Genomic DNA, 19588 nt, shown 5'->3' with positions numbered 1-19588 from the left:
CGTAGTTTGACTTTTAATCTATAATACATAATACTCCTTTATGTATAATATGTTTTTAATGATAAGCAAGTCCTACCAGCATATTAGTTATTAGTAACTTAGCCTATGAACTTTTTCACCCAATAGCTATTTCTTAAGAAACTTGGAATAATAAAAACATAAAAGGGAAGTCTCAATATAAAGAAAGCTTATGAAACCCCACTGACAAAAATACTATGAGTAGTGGAAGCAGAACTAGGAACTGATGATTCTAGTATTAGTTCTGTTTACTTATTTTCTGAAAGGCCTTACAAAGAACAAAAAATATGTTTTGCCTAAAGTTCTCCCACAGTAAAATATGAACCACAGAAAAATTTCTGGGAGACTAAAGGCAGCATGTTGTAATCTTTTAACACTCCTAAATCCAAATTTTCAAGATCACCAAACTTAGTTTAAAATTAGCACTGATCTAACAAAATCAGATCCAAGAACTTAATGCCATCTTAATTTTTTTTCAACTTTACACTACTAAAATAATGGCCAATCTAAATTTCCCTTCATTCAAGAGTCTAAAACCCCTAAAAGGAAATGCATGTAGTAATTGAATGACTCATGTCAACTGCTTCTCTTCTCCTCTGAGCCATAATACTAATGCAGTAGTGATCTTTCACTGTCTTAAAGCAAACTACAGATCTGGATCTCAGCTTACCTAGCCAAAGGAAGACCTTCCCATTACTTGTCAACACTGAGGTGTACAATCTCACTCTACTCCACAGCTAGACACAGAAATATGGGAAAAATAAGACACATTTCCTGGTAATGCACAGCTTCTCTAAAAATAGGTTTCTGAAAATACTCATTATCATAATATATTAAATTTCTTAATGCCTCCTTGAGAGTAGTATTTTTCTAGGCTTTCTAGTAACTGACATAGACACCACACCAAGCTTAGCATAGCTTATAGTCTAAGAAAACAAGTACTAAGACAGATACACCAGGATGTGCAAATAAACACTAAATTAATTAATTAAAGGCACATTCACAAGATAAGCAGAGAGGGGGAAGGTGACACACTCACCAGTGTGGTGAAAACTAAGATTCAATCAGGCGAAGACTCTCCCAGTAAAGGCCACACACAAATACATGCTTTTCATACAATTACAGGGAAGCTTCTTGAAACATACATTCTTTTCACCCCACTGCCTACATAAGTCTTACAAGGTCTAAACTTGGAACAGTCCTAATATTGCTTACTAGATCCACTGAAACAACCCAGGGGAGAGAAGAACAATACAAGATATTATTAAAGAAATGCTGCCAAGGCCGGGCGCAGTGGCTCAAGCCTGTAATCCCAGCACTTTGGGAGGCCGAGACGGGCGGATCACGAGGTCAGGAGATCGAGACCATCCTGGCGAACACGGTGAAACCCCGTCTCTACTAAAAAATACAAAAAAAACTAGCCGGGCGAGGTGGCAGGCGCCTGTAGTCCCAGCTACTCGGGAGGCTGAGGCAGGAGAATGGCGTAAACCCAGGAGGCGAAGCTTGCAGTGAGCTGAGATCCGGCCACTGCACTCCAGCCTGGGCGACAGAGCGAGACTCTGTCTCAAAAATAAAACAAAATAAAAAAAAAGAAATGCTGCCTTTTTTAAAAGCATATTTTTGTTGCTTTTTGTTTTTTTAGCTTCTTATCTAACACTTATTCCACCGAGTATAAATTATGATTTTACAGGCCGGGCGCAGTGGTTCACACCTGTAATCCCAGCACTTTGGGAGGCAGAGGTGGAACATCTGAGGTCAGGAGTTCGAGACCAGTCTGGCCAACATGGTGAAACCCCATCTCCACTAAAAATAGAAAAAATTAGTCAAGGGTGGTGGCGGGCGCCTGTAATCCCAGCTACTCAGGAGGCTGAGGCAGGAGAATCACTTGAACCCAGGAAGGGGAGACTGCAGTGAGCCGAGATCGTGCCATTGCACTCCAACCTGGGCAACAAGAGTGAAACTCCCTCCCCCTCCCCCCAAAAATCATGATTTTACAAATTATATGATGTCTGGGATTTGCTTTAAAATATTCTAGTGCGGGAGGAGAGAAGGTGGTGGTGATGGTGGTTATTGTACTTAAATTGATAATTGTTAAAACAGGGTGATGGGTGCAGAGAGAGTACATTATACCATTCTCTCCATATGTAAATGTTTTGAAATGCCATAATCTAGGACAAGTTTTTAATCTACAACACAAAAAAAGCTACAAACAACCAGAATGAATGCCCACAAGATAGTACAAATAGGGTAGCAACTTGTTTTCTTAGATTTCCAAAGCTATTGTGGGAGATCAGCATTGGTCTTCCTTCTATGTAGAACTAGAAGGAGAGAAGAAACTAATATTTAAGGAGGGTCTATGACGTGACGGTCACTAAGCTTGGCATATTTACTTATGTCCTCAAATCCACACAGCCACCCTCAGATATAACCGTTTTTCAAGTAAATAAGCTGTAATTCAGAGATGCTACTAACTTGCTTACAGACATAGAGTGAGTCAATGGAAAAGCTGGAATATAAATTCATGTCCATTTAATTTATACTTCTATCATGCTACATTCTGGGTCATTACAAAATTTAGCACTCAATAAATGATTATTAGTTTTGATTTTAATAATACCTGCTTATGTAATATTTCTGTAGCTACAGCTGCAGAAAACACACTTAGTGTTTTACTTCAATTAAAGATAAGTATCACTTCATTGACAACCACAAAGCTACAACTCCTTCACAAACATCAGGTCCAATCTAAAAATACACAACAGGAATATTTTTAGTCCCTGAGGGATAGATGCAAGGAAGGCAAAAGATCTGTGGTGGCCGCATGCCATAAAGTGTAGTAAAAGATTCTGACCCTTCATCCTTAACCAGATGGACAGAGTACCTGGATCCTTCATCAGGGTCTCCCACAGACATAAGAATGAAGAATAGTGGGCTCTGCTAGCTCTGGAGGTGAATACTAAGTGGATTCAAATAAGCATAGTTCATTTCTATGAGTTGCCTACATGTCGTATTACCTTGGCAAACTGTATACAAACAGCCACAGGAGAAGGGGCCTAAAAATAGTAAACCAAAATGGCAAATGTAGCTCTTACTTCACATGCCAAGGAAAAAAATTAATAAAAATAAAAATAAAACAAAATGGCAAATGACCAGGGATATCATGAAAGGGGGAAATGTTTGTAATAAGCAAGTTGATGAAGAAAACAGTATACCCTGTTCACCTCACAGTGACCAAAGAAACTGAAAATATCGAGCAATTAGGGCTGGCAAATTTAGCATTCTTTCTCAAAACTCCATAGTTTTATGCCATAGGAATCTTCTAGTACAATGATCAAGAATGTACAAATATCAAGAAGTTAGTGTAAATAAAAGTGAAAGTAACGAAATGTAATTCGGGGTAAGAATGTTAAACAGAGGCCGGGCACGGTGGCTCACACCTGTAATCCCAGCACTTTGGGAGGCCAAGGAGGGGGGATCACCTGAGGTGGGGAGTTCCAGATCAGCCTGACCAACATAGAGAAACCCCATCTCTACCAAAAAAAAAAATTACAAAATTAGCCAGGTGTGGTGGTGCATGCATGTAATTCCAGCTACTCAGGAGGCTGAGGCAGGAGAATAGCTTGAACCTGGGAGGCGGAGGTTGCGGTGAGCCAAGATCACGCCGTTGCACTCCAGCCTGGGCAACAACAGCAAACTCCATCTTAAAAAAAGAATGTTGGCCGGGCGTGGTGGCTCACGCCTATAATCCCTGCACTTTGGGAGGCTGAGGCGGGCGGATCACGAGGTCAGGAGATCAAGACCATCCTTGCCAACATGGTGAAACCCCGTCTCTACTAAAAATACAAAAAATTAGCCGGGCATGGTGGCGGGCGCCTGTAGTCCCAGCTATTCGGGAGGCTGAGACAGGAGAATGGCGTGAACCCAGGAGGTGGAGCTTGCAGTGAGCCAAGATTGCGCCACTGCACTCCAGCCTGGGCGACAGAGTGAGACTCCGCCTCAAAAAAAAAAAAAAGAATGTTAAACAGACTCTCACAAAAACAACTGTTACAGTTAATTTTACAAAATGAATCAGAAAGTGATAGTAAATCTTGGCCAGGCGCGGTGGCTCACGCCTGTAATCCCAGCACTTTGGGAGGCCAAGGCGGGCAGATCACCTGAGGTCAGGAGTTCGGACCAGCCTGGCCAACATGGTAAAACCCCGTCTCTACTAAAAATGTAAAAATTAGCCAGGCGTGCTGGCACATGCCTGTAATCCCAGCTACTCGGGAGGCTAAGGCAGGAGAATGAGAATGGGCTTGAACCTGGGAGGCAGAAGTTGCAGTGAGCCAAGATGGCGCCACTGAACTCCAGCCTGGGCGACAAAATGAGACTCTGTCTCAAAAACAAAGTGGGGCTGGGGGGAGGGGTTGTAAATCTCAATGACAGATTTATACCAAACAAATCATCCAAAATAAGATTAGCAAAAAGGAAAAAAAAAACTTTAGTTTTTAGGGTCCAAGCTCAGGTGGTCTAGCTCAGGCAGTCTCAAAATATCTTCAGTCACTGTTTTTTTGTTTGTTATTTGCTTTATTGGGCTTTTTTTCCCCACCATAAGAACTCTAAAAAAAGAGCCACTTCACATTTACTACTATGCCATATCTAATAAAGTTGAGACATTTGAGAAGCTGGACCCATTTATCAAGTTAGTTATCACTGTGAAATATATACAATGGTTTTGTCTTTGTTTTGCCACTTCCACGCTGAGAAAGAAAGGCAGAGAGAGGCGATGGAAGGAAGTCTATTTAGCAGAAAGTCTGCTAGGCTCCTGAGCTGGTCAAGACCGGCTGCTGCATGCCCCTTCCCACTGGTCCTTTTGGCAATATCAAATGGGGCTTTCTCTTTAAGAGGTGCAACCATTCGTTCACATAATCAACATAGCAAAATTCTTCTTCCACATTTTTCTAGGAATTAAGGGGAAAATGTTAGAATACAAAACTCTAGAGGCCAGGCGCGGTGGCTCACACCTGTAATTCCACCACTGTGGGAGGCCGAGGCAGGTGGATCACTTGAGCTCAGGAGTTCGAGACCAGCCTGGCCAACACGGTGAAACTCCGTCTCTATAAAAAATACAAAAATAAGCCAGGGGTGGTGGCTTACGCCTGTAGTCCCAGCTACTAGGGAGGCCTAGGTGGGAGGATGGCTCGAGCCCAGGAGGCAGAGGCTGCAGTAAGCTGAGATCACACCACTACACTAGCCTGAAAAACAAGAGACAGACCTTGTCTCAAAAACTCTCAAAAAAAAAAAAAAAAAAAAATTCTAAATTGAAGATGAAGAAGGCAGACCACAAGGCTGATCGAAGTGATGTGACAGCCCAAATTTCTAACACATTCAAACGCTGAGACTTACCAAGTGCTTGCTGCTCAGTCTACCCACACTTATCCTTTGGATAGTCTCTGCTAGTTCTACCTCTAGGTTACTTGAGATACAATCAAATAAGTTTCCATCCATAAGCATTTAAGCCCTACCTATACAGACAGATATCTCATTATATTTACTTACAAACACTCACTGAAAAGCACACTTGGAATACAAAATTTCTCATGAAATTATTCACTATATTGTGTTTCACTAATTTTAAGACAACTGTTGTTTTATGAAAAATTCTACCCATTTTAATTGTAAGGTAACTTCTTTCTCTTTTTTTTTTTTTTTGGACGGAGTCTTGCTCTGTTGCCCAGGCTGGAGTGCAATGGCGTGATCTTGGCTCACTGCAAGCTCCGCCTCCTGGGCTCAAGTGATTCTTTCACTCAGCCTCCCAAGTAGCTGGGACTACAGGCACGAACCACCACACTCAGCTATTTTTTTTTTTTTTTTGAGAGATAGGGTTTCCCCATGTTGCCCAGGCTGGTCTCAAACTCCTGGACTCAAGCAGTTCACCCACCTTAGCCTCCCAAAGTGCTGGGATTTACAGGGCATGAGCCACTGTACCTAGCCACCATTTTTATCATTTAAAAAGAAAGATTGAACTGCACGGGCATAATCTCCTAATCTGATGCTCAGGCACGCGCCAGCACGCACAGCTAATTGTTGACAGGCTAGTCTCGAACTCCTGACCTCAGGTGATCAACCCACCTTGTCCTTCCAAACTGTTGGGATTACAGGCGTGAGTCACTGCACCCAGCCTTCTTCCAGGTTCTTATGGGAAATAAGTCCTCTTTCCCCCACGTTGCTAAGCCCTCTTCTTTTCCTTTTATCAATCACCTCTTAAAACTTCCTTCAAATAAGGAGAAAATTGGAATACAACTGTGCAGGCACAGTGGCTCACATCTGTAATCCCAGCACTTTGGGAGGCCAAAGTGGGCAGATCACATGAGACTGAGGAGTTCAAGACCAGCCTGGCCAACATGGTGAAACCCCATCTCTACTAAAAATACAAAGAATAGCAGGGTGTGGTGGAGCATTTCTGTAATCCCAGCTACTCGGGAGGCAGAGGCATGAGAATCCCTTGAACCCAGGAGGCGGAGGTCACAGTGAGCCAAGATCTCATCACTGCACTCCAGCCTGGGAAACAGAGCGAGACCTGTCTCCAAAAATAAATAAATAAATAAACACAACTCTGTCTTCCCTTGTTATGCTTTTTGGAAAGTAACATACTAACTTATCCAACAGTTATTTGTCTAAAGTTCTACATATCTCTATAAACCCACATAGCCCTTGTCCTACTGAATGATGCTATGCCCTAACAGCCTTTGTACAGTACATACCACAGTGCACACTGAAAGAGGCTCTTCATAAATGCATTTGATGATAATCTCACTGCTTAAAAAGCTCCTGAATGTTCACTGTCAGAGCCTATATTTATACTCAAATACGTGGAGGGGAAAAAAATGTTCTCTTACCTGGCTTCTAACAACAATGGAGTGGAAAACCATTTTGTTGTAAGAGAGGTTGTAATGGCTTTTGAGTCGGCCTTTACTGAGGGGAACAGCCACAGAACAGTGAGTACAATCAGAACTCCCATTTTATAGCAAACTCCTAAAAGGAAAAAAAGAAAAAAAGTTTTGCTACAAGGAAATTTTTTTTTTGAGACGGAGTCTCACTCTGTCGCCCAAGCTGGAGTGCAGTGGTGCGATCTCAGCTCATGCAACCTCCCCCTCCCAGGGTCAAGCAATTCTCCTGCCTCAGCCTCCCGAGTAGCTGGGATTACAGGCATGCACCACCACACCCTGCTAATTTTTTGTATCTTTAGTAGAGACAGGGTTTCACCATGTTGGCCAGGCTGGTCTCAAAGTCCTGACCTCGCGATCTGCAGGCCTCAGCCTCCCAAAGTGCTGGGCTTACAGGCATGAGCCACCACGCCCGGCCTGCTACAAAGTAATTTTAACCTCATACTTGGAGACACAAAATAACAATGCTAATACTTGGAGACACAAAATAACATAAGTTAGCAAAACAGAAATGCTTCTGACATATAATAGCACTTAATATCTAGCTAGTCCAACAGATATTTGCTGAGTGACTGATACTGTAACTGAAGGCATTTAGGTTATTACATTCTTTCCTACAAAGGCTCTGCTTCATTTCCCAAGGAATCTACACTATACAGGGGTATAAAAATCAGTTGGTGGCACCCCAGCTTGCACACAACCATTCTTTATAAAGCAGGAAAGCAAAGCTGAGATAGATGAAAATATAAATGATGGATATTAAGGGTTGAACTGTGTCCCCCAAAAAAGATATGGAAATCCTCTCCCCCAGTACCAGGTAATGTCAACTTATTTGTAAATACAGTCTTTACAGAGGTCATCAGTTAAAACAAGGTTATTAGGTGGGCACTAATTCAATGACTGACGTTATAAAGAGGACAAATCTGGACAGAGATAGACAGCACAGAGGGACAACTATGTAGAGACCCAGGGAAGCACCAGGGGAAGAGAGAGGCACACACTAAAATTATACTGTAAGCTAAGGAATGCCTGAAACTACCAGAAGCTGAAGAGTCAAAGACAGATTCTCCTAAGAAGAGTTCAGCGGGAACATGGTCCTGTGAAACTTTGATTAAGGATTTCTAGCCCTGTGAGACAGTAAATGTCTGTTGTTCTAAGGCACCCAGTTTGTGATACTTTGTTGTGGTAGCCCTAGGAAACGAACGTAACGGGTCTCAAATGTAAACTCAGACAGGTTCTGAAATAAATGTAAAATTTTAGTGGCTTGCCAAGCCAACTGTCCCCATCCACAAAATGAGGGATCTGGGGTCACTGGCAAAGTGGATGGCCACAGAATGCAGGCCTCCTGACTCCCTCAGTAGCCGCTCCAAGCCTGTCAAGATCCTCACAGACAGCATCCAGACAATTTCAGAAAAAGGTGTCCAGCTGCAGATGTCTCTGATTTTCATCCCAAAAGTCCACCTAACAGAACCCTAATCAGACCTCCCCTGAGCCACAGAAAAGTCAGTATCCAAGCTCTACCCATTTGAATGAGAGCTAAAGGGGGATGACTATGTGGGAAGCACTAACCTGTCCTTGGCTTCAGGATGTTCGCTCTGCTAAGGTTCACTTCCGTCTCATCCCAGTTCCTTCGTACTGCTTATAAAATCTATCATTGAGGGAGGCCGTCCACATTGGGGACCAGTCAATACCTTCCTTTTATAAAAAGCATCATTTGTGTTAACATCCTTCTTCATATAACACACAATATCTCTGAAGAACGATGGGCAAAAGCAAAATAAACTACACCAAATAGAAAAGTGGCTTTTAGAAGCATTTTAAGTTTAGGCACTGCCAGCTTCTTTTGAAACAAAAAAAATTAATAAATCAGCCAGGCATGGTGGCATGCACCTATGGTCCCAGCTACTTGGGATGCCGAGGTGGAAAGATAGCTTGGGCCCAGGAGGTCCATGCTGCATCTGGGCAACAGAGCGGGATAGGAGGAGAGCGGGACAGGAGGAGAGCGGGACAGGAGGAGGAGGAAAGAAGAAAGAAGGAGGAGGAGGAGAAGGGGAAGAGGAACGGGAAGAGGAGCGGTCTCTGGTTTGAGTATGTCTTCATTTTATAGGCTCCCTTATCACTCTGACCCTAGGGGTCCTTAAATGTTGCTTATAAAGACAAACAGTCTGAGATAATGGCCATCAGAATGTGCCATGTGGTGTTGCATGATCATAGGCATTATACTTGCGGCATGATGAATAAACAGAAAACACTCTTTAACAAGTTCTAGGCCCAACTATCAACAACCATCTGTAGGAGGCTGAGCGGGGAGGATCGCCTGAGGCCAGGAGGTGGAGGTTGCAACGAGCAAGATCATGCCACTATACTCCAGCCTGGGCAACAGGGCAAGACTCTGTCTCACGAACAAAAAATAAAAATAAAAAAATTAAAACACTATCTCTTGCTTATTTATCTGCAGTAAAATATAGGGAATATTAATAAATATTATGTGCCAGGCATGGTGGCTCACACCTATAATCCCAGCCTTTAGGGAGGTCAACCCAGGAGGATTGCTGGAGGTCAGTTCAAGACCAGCCTGAGCGACACGGATCCCATCTCTACAAAAAAATTTAAAAATTACCAGGGCAGCCTGTAATCCCAGCACTTTGGGAGGCCAAGACGGGCGGATCACGAGGTCAGGAGATCAAGACCATCCTGGCTAACACAGTGAAACCTCGTCTCTACAAAAAATACAAAAAACTAGCCAGGCGAGGTGGCGGGCGCCTGTAGTCCCAGCTACTCAGGAGGCTGAGGCAGGAGAATGGCGTGAACCCAGGAGGCGGAGCTTGCAGTGAGCTGAGATCCGGCCACTGCGCTCCAGCCTGGGCGACAGAGCGAGACTCCGTCTCAAAAAAAAAAAAAAAAAAAAAAATTACCAGGGCAGGGTAGCACACGCCTATGGTCCTAGTTACTTGGGAGGCTGAAATCAGAGGATTGCTTAAAGCTGCAATGAGCAGGGACAGCACCACTGCACACTGGGCAGTGAGATCCTATCTCAAAAAAAAAATCCTTTACCCTTTTTGGAAAACAGGAGAGGCATGAAAATTCTAAGTCATCGCCAACTTTTTCTTTTCCCGTTTTTAAACTAAAATAATAGTTTTTTTTAGTTAAAAAAAAAAAAAAACAGACTCTTAAAAAACAATATGCAGGCCCAGCAGGGTGGCTCACACCTGTAATCCCAGCACTGTGGGAGGCCAAAGCAGGTGGATGGATCGCTTGAGCTCAGGAGTTCAAGACCAGCCTGGGAGACATAATGAGACCCCGTCTCTACTAAAAATACCAAAAAGTAGCCAGGCATGGTGGTCGCTTGAGCCTGGAGGGTGCAGAAGCTGTAGTGCGCCAAGAACGTGCCGCTGCACTCCAGCCTGGGTGACAGCTGTCTCAAAAAAAAAAAAAAAATGCAATCTGCAAGTTTATACACGGCCATCTGAGATTCTATATATGAGATAGTAGCAAGGAAAAATATTAGGAAGTATCCTTTTAAAGAAACAAATTAACTTCTCAAATTATTAAGCATAACACACATTTACTATGTATCTATTAGCAAAGCCATTTCCTGTGAACCACATAAATCTAATTTCAGCTAGAAGTGGTTATTATACATCTGATATGAAAATGATCACATCAGGCCGGGCGTGGTGGTTCACACCTGTAATCCTAAGGGAGGGGATCACCCCTCATATTGTCTTATGCCCAATTTCTGCCTCCAAAGAAAGAAGTAAAAACTAAAATGCAGAAAAGAAATCCACAAGCAGACAGCCCCGCACCACACCCTGGGCCTGGTAGTTAAAGATCGACCCCTGACCTAATGGGTTATGTTATCTATAGATTACTGACATTCTATAGAAAAGCACTGTGAAAATCCCTGTCCTGTTCTCTTCTGTTCTTACTGGAGCATGCAGCCCCCAGTCACATACCCCTTGCTTGTTCAATCGATCACGATCCTCTCACGCGGACCCCCTTAAAGTGGGACAGGAATTGCTCACTTGGGGAGCTCCATTGTTGGAGATGTGAGTCTTGCCAAAGCTCCCGGCCAAATAAAACCTTTCCTTCTTTAACTCGGTGTCTGAGGGGTTTTGTCTGTGGCTTGTCCTGCTACAATCTTAGCACTTTGGGAGGCCAAGGCGGGTGGATCACCTGAGGTCAAGAATTCGAGGCCAGCCTGGCCAACATGGTGAAACCCCATCTTTACAAAAAATACAAAAAATTTGCTGGGCGTGGTGGCACGTGCCTGTAATCCCAGCTACTTGGGAGGCAGAGGCATGAGAATCACTTGAACCGCGGAGGCAGAGGTTGTAGTGAGCCGAGATCGCCTCATTATTGCACTCCAGCCTAGAAGACAAGAGCGAAACTCCATCTCAAAAAAAAAAAAAGAAAAAAGAAAATTATCACATTGTCTTGTATTGTTACAGGGAAACTTAAAAAAGAAAATGCTCACAGACAGCTGCAGGAAAATTCTAAAAGAATTTTCTTCATAGTTTAATATATTCCCCTGAAGTTCAATGTGCATTATAAATGTGCTATGCTACTATACGAGTATTATGCTCACTTCCTTTAATAAGTTTCATGTGGCCAGGAGTTCAAGATCAGACTGGGACATAACAAGACCTCGTCTCTACAAAAAAATAAATAAGAATTTTTTTAAAATAAGCTTCAGCTAAGTTTATCAAAAGGAAGTCAAGTGTTGCTAAATTCGACTTGCTTTAAAAAAAAAAAAAGCAAAGTGAAAGGCTACAATCATTCCAAGTTTTTTGGTGCTGTCTTCAAACGCTTGCAAGTGTAAGATTATTGAAAGAAAGAGCGCACTTTACACTAAAATTGGCTGGCAAGTGCATCAGTGAATGTTTCCGAAACAGTTAGTGTGGCACAATAAGGCAAAAGACCCCAGGACTTCAAACAAACAAAATATGCTCCTTCTCAAATCTGGCAAGAAATGCAAAACAACTGCAGATTCTGGCCAAGGAACAAAAACAGTTCATATCTATAAGTTATTGGCGACGCTGCAGATCTCAATCTGGCAGGTCCCACGCTAAAAGTGAAACCGGATCATCCAATTTCCAGCCAACAGATCACAGTATTAAACGAAAACAGCAACCAAGGCACATCAACCCGAATTCATTTTAGGAAAAATAGAAATCTATTTTAAAAGGCACGTCGTTCTGCAATCAGGGTCCAGCAAAGTGCTGGTTCTCAACTCACTGAGGATCAAGCTTGGTCTAAATTCATGGTAGGACACTTCCCCCACTTCCTTCTGCACTTGGGCACAAGGATCCAAAGCTCTTCAGAAAAGGTTCAAGATCTCTGAACAGAGCCAGCCGCCACCCCCGCGGAAGCGATACCTTGCCAAGACCACCACTGAGGGCAACTCAGGGCGCTCGCGAATAGGGGAAGGGATGGGACACCAGAGTGGAAACTGAGTCACGGTAGAGGCGAAAGCTCAATGTGACGGGGGCACAGGGTCGCCTTGCGCTCCAAACCCTCTCTCCATCCATGAGGCCTCCTCACGCCACCCCTGGGTACCTGTCACCGGCAGCGCAGCCGCGGCACACGCACCGCTCGCGTCTCCCTTGCCGCCTATGCCCGGGCCGTGGTTAGTCCGCCACAGGGCCAGGGACAACGCCAGGGCGGGGCGGGGCTGCAGCGGCGGTGCAGGCTGCGCCAGTGAGAAGCCGACACGCGCCTTTCCCGCGGCTCGGCTCAACACCCAGTCTCGCAAAGCAATTGCCCGGCTGCCGGCCGCCCTCTTACTTCCGCTTCCTAAAGGCGAACGCTAGAGGACTTCCGGCTACCGAGTCGAGACCTAGCAGGCCAGAGCGTCGGGCGGTCGGCGTCTTATCCCCGAGCGGGGGCGTCCGGCGTCTCTCCGCACTTCCGCTCTCCTGGGTGGCGGGTCGGCTGCCAGTCCTCAAGGTCTTGGGAAGGTTCGTTGTGCCAGCAGCTGAGACCCGAAACCTTTAACAGTCGATGAAATCCAATTTGGACTCTGGGACCTACTCCGTTAAACGTTTGTTAAAAGCTGACTCCCTTTAGCCTTTCGGTGGCACAGTAAGGACACTTGGCTTAATGTTTCTGAGCATCTTCGACTTTATACTAAACCCTAAAATGTTGACCTTCCAGGGGGCATGATGAAAGGAAGACTTTTTAAATTTTAGGAGCCGATTTAGCTTATCTTATTCGGGCAGCGGCAGCTTAGTCTGCAGGGACTGCTTTGTCCTTTTATTTATTTATTTATTTATTTATTTTTAACTAATGTAAACCAGTTTAAAATTGTTTTGCAATAGGTAGCATTTAACCCACCCAGAAATGAATGTCTCTTTGGAGGGTATGTGTTTAACTATATTAAGTCAAAGTGAATGAAAAGCCAAAAATACTTTTGTATTTTTTTGGATTTGGAGTCTGGCTCTATCTCCCAGGCTGGAGTGCTGTGGCGCAATCTCGGCTCACTGCAACCTCCGCCCGCGGATTCAAGCGATTCTCCCGCCTCAGCCTCCCCAGTAGCTGGGATTACAGGCGCCCGCCACCGCACCGGGCTGATTTTTCTCTTTTTAGTAGAGACGGGGTTTCACTCTGTTAGCCAGGCTGGTCTCGAACTCTTGACCTCAGGTGATCCACCCGCCTCGGCCTCCCCAGTGCTGGGATTACAGGCATGAGCCACCACACCCGGCCCAAGATAATTTTAGGAAATAAACATGAGCCAAGATGATGATGAAGGGGAGGAAGGAGAGGAGGATGAAGGAGATGAGTAATAGAACACTGATGGATTCCAGCCTTCCTTTTTTTTTTTTTTTTTTTTTTTACATTTTCTCCAGTCCCTGGGAGCAAGTTGCAGTCTTTCCCCCCCCGCCCCCTACTTGTGCTCAGTCTCCCTGTTCTTGAGGTTTCTTTACACTCTGGTACTCAACTTATTTTGGGGGAAATACCTTGAGCAGAATACAATGGGAAAAGAGGCTCTAACGCTTTCTGTTCGAAATTCATTTTTATCCCTTGCCTGTCTGAGCAAAAACTGTATGGAATCACCACCACCCAGCTCTGTGGAAAAAAAGAAAAACCTACCTCCTTCGCTCTGCTGGAAGCTGGAGGGCTCTAGGCCCCTGCGTAGCAGAGCCTTCAATTCTAGCTTTCTTCCTGCTGGCTCTGTATGTTGGGCTCGGAGAGTACACTGGGTCTCTAGTGAATATGGACAGTTAGCATTTACCAACATCTTTCTGTCTACTTTCTCTTGTTTAAAAAAAGAAAGAAAAACTTTTTTAAAATGGGATTCTAGAATTCAGCAAAGAATGGGTCTGAGATGTTTGGATGGGTTCAGTGGACATTTTACAACATGGCTTCTCCTTTGGCATGTTTAATTGTGATGTTTGATAGACATCCTTGCGTAAGATGACACTTTTAAAATAAATTATCTCCTAATGATGACTTGAGCCCTGCCACTCAGTGGGAGAATCAGCAGAACCCCTAGGATCTTATTTGGAATTGACATTCTCGATTGTAATTTTGTTGCTGTTTAGTTTTAAATTTTGTTTCACTGGAAAGGAAAGCTCATGCTCAGTTTTAAGGGTTAAAAGTGTACAAGTTGCTTTCTTACAATAAAACTAAATGTGTACACACACAAAAAGAAAAAACAATGAGCATTTTAAAATTTATTTCACAAGGGAGCTGTTGCGTTAGCTTTCCTTAGCGTGTTTTCTAGCCCTCTTAAAATCACATCAGCTAATGCTTCCATAAAAAGGAAATTGTTAATTCACCATATTACAAAGTTGATTATATACTTTTTCTTGGCCTTATCTTGATCTTCTGCTATGTGATACATGAACAAAACCAAAGTTTGCTTAGTTTTAAAATACAACTAAGTGGTAGTGCAGAGCTTCTAAGAAAGTTGGATTTCACCTTTTCCAAACCTTTCTCTGAAAAGTGCTACCTTACTTGAACAAAAACAGATTTTAAAAAACTTAAACTTTTTATTTAGAAATAATTGTAAATTCACAAGAAGTTGCAAAGATAGTACACAGAGGTTTTTTTTTTTTTTTGAGACGGAGTCTCGCTCTGTCGCCCAGGCTGGAGTGCAGTGGTGCGATCTCGGCTGCACTGCAAGCTCCGCCTCCCGGGTTCACACCCTTCTCCTGCCTCAGCCTCCTGAGTAGCTGGAACTGCAAGCGCCACCACCACGCCTGGCTAATGTTTTGTATTTTTAGTAGAGACGGGGTTTCACCGTGGTCTCGATCTCCTGACCTTGTGATCCGCCCACCTTGGCCTCCCAAAGTGCTGGGATTACAGGCGTGAGCCACCGTGCCCAGCCCACAGAGGTATTTTGTACCCTTAAGCCCATTCCCCAGATGATTACATTTCAAGTATCTATGTTACAGTATCAAAACCAGAAATTGACTTGGTACATTGTGTGGGGGAGACAGGGGTATTTCCATAGTTTTGTATGTCTGTACATTTCTGTAACTACTGCCAAAATGAAGACCCGCAACTATTGCAGCACCACAAAGATCTCCCTCGTGCCACCCTTTTATGAAGTCAGAACTACCTTCCCACCCCCAAGACCCCTAGACTGTGGCAACCATCATTTTGATCACTAAATATAAGATTTCCCAATTCTACAATGTTATATGAATAGAATCATCTAGTGTGTAGCTTATTTATTTATTTTACTCAGCATAGCCACCTGTGGAGCCATACAAGTTGTAGATATCAATAGTTTGTTCCTTTTTATTACTGAGTAATATTCCATGGTACAAACACGGATTCATTTTAGCATCACCTATTGAAGGACATTTGGGTTTTTTCTAGTTCAGGACTATTTCAGATAAAGCTCCTATTAACATTCATGTACAGATTTGTATTTTTATTTATGTATTTATGTATCCATTTATTTATTTATTTATTTATTTAAAATTACAAAAATCAGCTGAGCGTGGTGGTGGGTGCCTGTAATCCCAGCTACTTAGGAGGCTGAGGCAAGAGAATTGCTTGCACCCAGGAGGAGTAGGTTGCAGTGAGTAGAGATTGCGCCACTGCACTCCAGCCTGGGTGAGGACCAAGATGCCATCTCAAATAAAAAAATTTATTTATTTAATAAATCAGGTCTTACCATGTTACCCAGGCTGGTCTCGAACTCTTGGGCTCAAGCAGTCCTCCCCGCTTGGTCTCCCAAAGTGCTGGGATTATAGCCGTGAGCCACCACGCCCAGCCTTATGTACAGGTTTTTTACATAGACACAAGTTTTTTTGTATGTTTTTGTTTTTGTTGGGATGGAGTGTTGCTCTGTCACCCAGGCTGGAGTGCAGTGGCATGATCTAGCTCACTGCAACCTCCGCCGCTGGATTCAAGCGATTCTCCTGCTTCAGCCTCCCGAGTACCTGGGATTACAAGTGTGTGCCACCACACCCAGCTACTTTTTTTACTTTTAGTACAGATGGAGTTTTGCCACGTTGGCTAGGCTGTTTTCGAACCCCTGACCTCAAGTGATCTGCCTGCCTTGGCCTCCCAAAATACAGGGATTATAGGCATGAGCCACCATGCCTGGCCTAGACCTAAGTTTTTGTTTATCTGAGATGAATGACCAAGAGTGCAATTACTTGATCATATGGTAAATGTACATTTTGCTTGTAAGGAACTGCCAAACTATTTTCTAGAATGGCTGTACCATTTTACGTTCCCATCACCAGTGTATGAGAGATCCATTTTCTCTGCATTCTTACCCACAATTGGTACTGTCATTTTTTAAAAATTTTTGTTATTTCGATAGGCATATAGTAATTCCTCATCATGGTTTCAATTTGCACTTCCCTAATGGTGGTGATGAACATATTTCCACGTGGTCATTTGCAATCTGCATATCCTTCGGTGGAATGCCTCGCCATGCCCTAGCTTATTCTCTGATTAAATTATTTGGTTTTCCACTACTGAGTTTTGAGGGTACTTTATATATTTTAGATACAGGTTATTTGTCAGATACGTTGTTTGGAAACACTTGCTCCCTGTGTATAGCTTGTTCTCTCATGCCTTTAACAGGATCTTTCTTAGAGCAAAAGTTTTTAATTTTGGTGAAGTGCAGTCTATCCATTTTTCTCTTATGGATCTTGCTTTTAGTGACGTGTCTAAGAACTATTCACCAGAGCCAGGCGCGGTGAATCCCAACACTTTGGGAGGGTGAGGCGAGTGGATCACCTGATCTCAAAGGAGTTCCAGACCAGTCTGGCCAATGTAGTGAAACCCCATCTCTACTAAAACTGCAAAAATGAGCTGGGCGTGGTGGCACAAGCCTGTAATCCCAGCTACTCGGGAGGCTAAGGCAGGAGAATCACTTGAACCCGGAAGGCAGAGGTTGCAGTGAGCTGAGATCATGCCACTGTATTCTAGCCTGGGGGACAGAGCAAGACTCCATCTCAAAAAAACAAACAAACAAAAACAAAGGACCTTTCCTGACTTTTTGAAGTTCAGTCCTCAAACTTACTATCGCTCCTCCACCTTTTTAATTTTTTTCCATTTTATGTATGTTGATAGTTTGCATCCCCCCGTAGGTATCACTCCATGAGGACAGGGACATCATTTAGTTCAGTGCTACATCCTTAGCCCCTAGGACATTGCTCAACCAATACTGGATGAACAGTTCTCTCTGCACCTCCCTCCTCTATCCATGAGGATACACTCAACTGAGCTGGCCGGCTGTTCTGTTCACATCCAGGTGGCTGATGGGCAAAGGACACACCTTGAAATCAGTAAATGCCCCTTGAGCTGCTGGAGACACAGCATAGAATCCTCTAGGTTTCTAAGCTCCCACCCAAACCTCATGTTGAACTATAATTCCCAGTACTGGAGGTGGAGCCTTGTGGGAGGTGTAGGGGTCTGGGGTGGGGGCAGATCCTTCAAGGCTTGGTGCTATCTTCGTGATACTGAGTGCGTTCTCTCAAAATCTGGTCATTTAAAAGTGGGTGGCACCTTATCCCCCCCCTTACTTGCTCCTGCTTTCACCATGTGACATGCCTGTTCCCCCTTCACCTTCTGTCATGATTGGAAGCTTCCTGAGGCCTCCCTAGAAGCCAAGCAGATGCCTGCATCATGGTCCCTGTAGAGCCAACAGAACTGTGAGCCACTTACACCTGTTTTCTTTTTAAATTACCGAGTCCCAGTTATTTCTTTATAGCAATGCAAGAGTGGCCTAATACAATAGCCAAATTGATTGTGGAAAGCAAAGTTGGCGTTTAATGTTTGATTTCCAGATGGAAAAGGAGTGCAACTCAATGAGAGTTACAGTGATGAGGCCGGGTGTGGTGGCTCATGCCTTTAATCCTAGCACTTTGGGAGGCCAAGGTGGGCAGATCACAAGGTCAGGAGTTCGAGACCAGCCTGGCCAATATGGTGAAACCCTGTCTCTACTAAAAATACAAAAATTATCCAGGTGTGGTGGTGCGTGCCTGTAATCTCAGCTACTTGGGAGACTGAGGCAGGAGAATTGCTTGAACCTGGGAGGTGGAGGTTGTGGTGAGCCGAGGTCACACCACTGCACTCCATCCTGGATGACAGAGCAAGACTCGTGTCTAAAAAAAAAAATTTATAGGGATGGACTGCACATGTGCAAAAGGTGACACATGAGAAGGCCATCACTTGCACTCCAAGTTGGTGAGACAAAATGCAGAAAAAGTGTTATGGTCACTAAAATATTATGCTCCATAGAGTACCCATCCCGGGGGAAACTTGTTCAGCCATGAAAAGCAGAGGGTAACCCAGAGGGGGAAGATTAGTTCATCAGAGAGGAACAGGAGGAAATCACTGAGATCAAGATTTGAGGGCTGGGCAAGGTGGCTCATACCTGCAATCCCAGCACTTTGGGAGGACGAGGCAGGAGGGTCGCTTGAGCCCAGGCGTTTATGACCAGCCTGGGCAACATGGTGAACCACCCCCCACCGCAAAATATTACAAAAAAATTAGACATGGTGGCTCGTGTCTGTAGTCCCAGCTACTTGGGATGCCCAGATGGGAGGATCATGTGAGCCTGAAGAGGTCGAGGCTGCAGTGAGCCATGATTGCACCACCGCCCTCCAGCCTGGACAACAGAGCAAGACCCTATCCCCCACCCCAAAAAAAAGAAGAAGAAGATTTGGGGGTTGTTTTCCTTCTAATTCCTAGACTTCAGAGCAGGAGGGAGAAAAGTATGGCCAAACAGTCTGTCTTAGTGAAGTGGAGTCCCTTAGAAGAGCTGAATGCTTTCCAGCAAATAGGACCACTATTCTTTCTAGGTGAAAACAAGTAACACCTTACGGTTTTTCTTAATTGGTTGTTAGAAAAAAGCATTTGCAGCTGGGTGTGGTGGCTCACGCCTGTAATTCCAGCACTTTGGGAGGCCAAGGCGGGCAGATCACCTGAGGTTAGGAGTTCAAGACCAGCCTGGCCAACATGGTGAAACCTCATCTCTACTAAAAATACCAAAATAATGAGCTGGGCGTGGTGGTGGGCACCTGTGATCCCAGCTACTTGAGAGACTGAGGCAGGAGAATGGCTTGAACCCGGGAGGCAGAGGTTGCCATGAGTCGAGATTGCACCAATGCACTCCAGCCTGGGTAACAGAGCAAGACTCCATCTTAAAATAAATAAATAAATAAATA

The 19588-nt window shown here is 44.1% G+C and overlaps 2 protein-coding genes across 6 annotated transcripts in view; one reads left to right on the top strand and one right to left on the bottom strand.

Moving 5' to 3' along the window:
• Positions 1–12728, bottom strand: part of UGGT1 (UDP-glucose glycoprotein glucosyltransferase 1) — a 108277-nt gene extending 95549 nt beyond the window's left edge. For 3 of the 5 annotated variants that reach the window (XM_050751576.1, XM_050751579.1, XM_050751580.1), the window contains exons 1-3: positions 12504–12580; positions 8514–8639; positions 6897–7032 (exon numbers count right to left, since the gene is read on the bottom strand). In XM_050751576.1, coding sequence (XP_050607533.1) covers positions 6897–7018 — 122 coding nt within the window. In that variant the 5' untranslated portion in view covers positions 7019–7032; positions 8514–8639; positions 12504–12580. Of the gene's footprint in view, positions 1–6896; positions 7033–8513; positions 8640–12503 lie in introns of all 5 variants that reach the window. The other 2 variants (XM_050751577.1, XM_050751578.1) reach the window with 2 other exon arrangements.
• The window catches only part of POLR2D (RNA polymerase II subunit D), a 471659-nt gene that overhangs the window by 218768 nt on the left and 233303 nt on the right, over positions 1–19588 (top strand). The window lies entirely within an intron of this gene.

Source organism: Macaca thibetana, chromosome 12 (genome assembly GCF_024542745.1).
Source record: "Macaca thibetana thibetana isolate TM-01 chromosome 12, ASM2454274v1, whole genome shotgun sequence".
NCBI lineage: Eukaryota > Metazoa > Chordata > Mammalia > Primates > Cercopithecidae > Macaca > Macaca thibetana.
This window is presented reverse-complemented; position numbering and strand designations above follow the sequence as displayed.